At 40.7% G+C, this 5,614-nt stretch overlaps 1 protein-coding gene across 1 annotated transcript in view; it reads left to right on the forward strand.

Moving 5' to 3' along the window:
* The window catches only part of LOC101854691, a gene marked incomplete at its 3' end in the record, with an annotated part of 17,367 nt that overhangs the window by 6,437 nt on the left and 5,316 nt on the right, over positions 1–5,614 (forward strand). Inside the window, 1 exon segment of the mRNA XM_013091028.2 lies at positions 5,027–5,228. Coding sequence (XP_012946482.1) covers positions 5,027–5,228 — 202 coding nt within the window.

Consider the following 5,614-nt stretch of genomic DNA (forward strand, 5'->3'; position numbering starts at 1 on the left):
TTTGTTTGTTTAATTAGAAAAAAAAACCGACTCCACTAAATCGCGATTATCTCGAAACCTTGATTTTGAGAAAATGCGTTTTATCAGATCACGGCAGAGCAGTAGTCTAGAGGGGATTAGAACGAGGTCGCTCAAACCCTATAGCAGCGTCAATCTACTAAACTGTCTTTGCCAATTATTTTCAGGAGTTTCCAAGCATGAACATTAAAATGTATTCTTTTATCAGTTTGTTCATGAAGCAGTGTACAAGGGACACACAGAACTGTTGTTTTTTCTCCATCCCTCTGTCTCTGTTTGTCTGTCTGTTTGTCTGTCGGTGTGTGTCTCTCTCTCTCTCTCTCTCTCTCTCTCTGTCTCTCTCGGTCCGTTTCTGTCTGTCAGCTATCCCCTCTGTCACATTTTACTCATACTCAAAACAAAGCACTTTGAATAATGGAATGGAAATAGAAAAGCGACGAAGAAAAGATCTAAAGCAGAAACAAAATCATTGAACACCAGGAATAATCTGTATTACGTTTTTCAATTAATCAATCACATTTTGATTACAGCATGTTAAACGAATTTAAAAGTAATTAACTTAGCCCGTGCAGCGAAGCGAGAAAGTAAAGGCTATTTTAAATAATAAGTATTAGACTTTCGTCGTCGTTTCAGTTGTTATAGACCGAGGCATGAGCTGCTGTCTTCTTCTTTGTTCCACGTTTAAGACATGAGTTCAATTCCCAAGTGGAGTATATTGTCATATTAATTCCTATTCTGCCTAGGTTGCTTCTAACTTGCTGGATCAAAGTAGTCTGCCTCCTATTTCTTTTATCTACAGTGTGTCGATGAAAGAGTTTAATTTGTTTAGGCGTAAAGCATTTCGTTCTTTATCAACGCAAACTAGTATTATTATATCGTGCGGGATTTCCTTTTTAATCTGAGAGCTTTTACGACCCCATCGACACAAATTATGTCATTCACCGGGCAGGCTTTGACCCGTCCTGCATGCCAAGGCCAACCCATGCTGAAAGGGATACAACCTTCCAGCAAAAAGACTGGGGTACTCGACAAAAGTTCTCCTCACACGGGAATCCAACTCGGGTCTTCTACGTGTTAAGGTGAAGCGCCTGACTGCTACACTACAGACACCGATCACTCTGGCTTATCCAGTCTGTCATTTAATTTCTCTGCTTTTTTATCGATGGCTCCTTTGAGAGAAAACTGCACTTCTGTTTCGTGTACGTTTAGAAGTGTCAGTATGTTAGTGTGTTTGGAGCCTGTACAATGGCAGCTTGCTCGGTATTCTTTCAAGGAAGTTGAGATTGTTTCCTAATGCCATAACGTCTGCTGGGGTAATAATATAGATTGAAAAGGTCTTAGAGCTTGCTGTTGAGTGGAAATTTGCGCTATCTATTACTATCAAGTGTCTATTTTGCTTTTCATTACTACCATTACATTGATCCTTCACCTTCACCTTCACCTCTCGCGTAGACTGGATGTCCGTCTGGGCCCTTTTGAAGATTTGGCCACCAGCTTCCTCCACTCCTTCCGGTCTTCAGCTTTCCTGAGCGTGTCTTTGGGTTCCAGGCCTGTCCATTCCTTAATGTTGTCCTCCCAACTCTTCTTCCGTCCGCCTCTACTCCTTTTTCCCTGGACGCTGCCTTGCAGGATCATCTTGGCAAGGCCTGATGAACAGGTGATGTGTCCATACCATTGCAGTTCGCGTTTCCTGACTAGAGTGAGAAGGTCAGCATATGGTCAGATTCCATTTTTGATTCGTTGTTTGACTTCATCATTTGTGGTGTGATCTTTGTATGAGATACCAAGGTTTTTACGGAAGCATCTCGTCTCCACAGCTTTGATCCTCCTTTCAAGGTCTGCATTCAAGGTCCAGGTTTGACACGCATACAAAAATACTGACTTGACCAGGAAACGCATCAGTCTGATCTTTGATCTGATGGTGATATTTATGTCATTCCAGATGGTTTTTAACTTGGTCATTGCTGCTGAAGTTTGCTTTTCTGGACATTATTTCTGGTTTTGATCCTTCGTCTGTCACAATTGCGCCCATGTATTTGAAGCTGCGTACGGTCTCAAGCCTCTGGTTGTTGACCTGAATGTCCACTGTGATGTTATTCCATTGGTGGCATAAGCTAAATTTGACCCCCAGTCTTGAAATGAGGTTAACGCGTTTTCCGAACATGACGTCACGCCTACCCAAATGTTATTTAACACTACAGAGAGTGGAAACCCAGAGTGTGCGTGCCAGGTCAAATAAGAACGAACGGGGGGGGGGGGGGGTCTAAATTTCACTTTAATACATTATTGGCACTGCAATGTGTTTTTAGTTCGTTAAGAGTAAACGCCAACATGCATTGTTGTATTGTTGTTATGTAAACAACTTCAAACTTGAACATTGTTTACTTGAATTCTGTTCCTCATCATCTGCCATGGTACTAATAGATAGAGAGCTTTGCGCCTTTTGCTCTCCCAGCACACAAAGAATCAATTGTTGGGCGGAACTTATCTTGGCAGTGTTTGTATGAGCGGGCTATGAATGGAGTTGTTCCGTGCGGCTGAATTAAACAGAACCGGTGTCTTTGGTGAAAGGGTAAGGCACCTTGCTGTCGCGCGCAGAAGGCATGAATTCAATACCCATTTAGGGAGGTGGGTTTTTTTAAATAATTTATTTGTTATCGAGTTTCTCCGTTTATCTACAAAAATGTTGTATCTTTATCAGCTCATACTGACCTTGCTTGAACCAGCTTGCATCCGAAATGCTGCAATGTGTGTCTATGGGTGTGCACAACCTCTACAAAACGTAAATAAAAAGAAATGGACTGAATCGAAGAGGGGACCGCCAGAGGAAGGAGTCAAAGTCAATCGTTTGAATCATCTCACATTCAAGTTAGATTGGAGAACTACAAGTCTGAAGTCGCAGTGAATTAGTTTGTCCCAACACAAGTATTGTCTCACTAACCTTCCCCTATCCCAACTCGCCTCTTCCCTTCTGTTTATTCATGTGCTTCTCTATGTATGTGTCCACCCCTCCCTCTTTTTTTTCTCTCACATGCTCTCACATTCTCTCTCCCTCTCTCTCTCTCTCTCTCTCTCTCTCTCTCTCTCTCTCTCTCTCTCTCTCTCTCTCTCTCTTACTGCCCCATCCCTCTCTCTCTTGCATCTCCTTACCAGACTGTCCAGATAGATAGATAGATAGATAGATAGATAGATCGATAGATAGATAGATCGATAGATAGATAGATAGATAGATAGATAGATAGATAGATAGATAGATAGATAGATAGATAGATAGATGGGAATTGAAATTAAATGTCTTTTACAACACCATCGACACAATGTAGGTCATTCAAGAGGCAGGCTGTTTTCATCATGTCTGTTGTCAAGGCCAACTGGGGCTGAGAGTGATACCATGTCCCAGTGGACAATCGGAGATAGGGTCTCTGTGTTTTTGTGTAATATGCCTAACTACTGCAATATAGACGCCTAGACAGATTCTAACCCACGTCCGTAAAATACATCATTATTTTTTTCTCTTTTTTAAAACACCAAATCAACAAACACTGAATATAAGTGGTGCTGCCTTCCTGGAGTTATTAAAGCACATATGAACACGGGAAAAAAGTAGTGAAAACTGCCAAAACAAAACAAAAAGATAATTCCGCTAATATCAAACCTGTCGTCTTGCCCCTCTAGGTTTAAGTACAATAATCATGTCCGTAGTCTGATGATTAGTTTCTGGATCAGTGGCTAAACAGGCAGTCTAAGGCTTACTTACGCTTTGACTAATTGGCTTGTTTAGTCGGATGGCTGGTTCGCTTTCTGCTTGCCGCGTCTTTTTTCCCGGTCGGCCATGTAGGATGAATGGCGCTTGTGATTGGTTTGTGCTTCAGTCTTTTGTCGCTGAAGAGTTTCATGACAAGTTTGACGTTTTCAAACGACGAGCAGACGCGCTAAGAAGCTTTCTGGACTCTCCAGCTCAATAAGAGATAGGGGTGAGATTAAAAAGAGTCAGTTGCCACGTCCGCCCGAGAGCTTAACTGTTTAAAGACGAAGCGGACACGTAATATTGTGAACGATCAGCTTCAGACCATAGGCAGTGTTACAGCACATTTTAAACAATTATGCAGAAATCAGAAACACCAATTTGCATAGTTCATAGGATGTATGTATGCTTTTGTCTGCTTTCTTATGTTTACAATAATGAAAATATTATATTCTAAAAAGGTGGACGAATAACGGGCTTCTTCTTCTTCTTTTTTTTAAATCCCTAAATAACAGCAGTGTCTTCAGGTGTTGTGGAAGAACCAGAAGGTGTGTCCTGCTTTTTTTCTTCTTTTTTTTAAACCAGTTTTCTGCTTATAACTGTTCGCCCACTGGACTGTTCAACTCGTCAGCAAGGAATTCGCAGTGAACGCAGCTGCTCAAATCAATTTTTTTAATTCAACTTTTAAAATAACTAAAGCCAAGTTCTTAAAAATGTCAGTTCTTTAAATTAAATGGTCGCTTTGAAGCACAAGGGGGCTATCTCGAACAATGCTGTTTTGGGAAAATCGAAGGTAAAGTTTTCGCCCCTTGTTCAGTTTCATTAAGAGACAAGGAGAGTTTGTCTATAACGAAACAAGTATACACACCAATGAAACCAAACTTCTCCTATAGGTAGGGCAATGTCCACTTTTGGTGTAGGTCAAGAAACCCCCGAAATCTGGGTTAGCCCGCGTGTCCTTAAAAGCAACCAAATTTCCACAGCCAAAAAGGACTTTTTTCGGGAAAAAGAAATATTGTTTTTATTCCTTTAACAATACACCTAGGTTATGAGAGGTTTTTCTTTTACTTAAGTTTACTTTTATTATCAATATTTTTTTCTTTAAAATTTGAATTATTACCAAATATTTTTCGAGCGAAAGCAACCAATACTACAGGTTAAGAAACTACGATGAAACTATTCCACATAATGGGCTTAGTAGATCTGAACAGCCTGCCGACAACACAGTATTACAAACGTGTACAATAATCGTCTCTTTTCCAGAATTCACTTCACCCTGTCCGTGGTGATTGCCGTGACCTTTTGTGCCATCATGTGCGAGGCGAACTTTTGCAACATTTACCTGGCCCCGGAATCGGAGGCGAACGAAAACGCGAAGAAGGAGCTGAAGAAGCGACTACAGTCAGAGTACAAAATCTATTCCAAAAACGAGTTTTCCATGACCTACGATTTCATATCAATATGGGTAAACAATAGCTGTAGCTGCCTTTTCAGCTTTTCTTCGTTACAATGGTGTAATTTTTAGTTTGTCAATGTAATTCGCTTCACATGTAATAAAGACAAAATCCCGCGTACATATTATAATTTAGATCTAATATTAGTCTTTATTTCAGCTTTAGGATCATTAGATTAAAAATAACAGTTTCTCGAAAGTTGAGATCACTCACTTTTTCTAGAAGGTAGCTTCTGTATATTTTTCATTTGTGTGGGTCAGTGAGTTCTGTGTGAGTATAATTGTGTCAAAGTGCATGCGCTCGCGCGCGCGTGTGTGTATTTGTTTACTTGTGTGAGTAGCTTTGTGTGTGTGTGCGTGTGTGTGTGTGCGTGTGTGTGTGTGCGTGTGTGTGTGTG

Source organism: Aplysia californica, unplaced genomic scaffold (genome assembly GCF_000002075.1).
Source record: "Aplysia californica isolate F4 #8 unplaced genomic scaffold, AplCal3.0 scaffold00029, whole genome shotgun sequence".
NCBI lineage: Eukaryota > Metazoa > Mollusca > Gastropoda > Aplysiida > Aplysiidae > Aplysia > Aplysia californica.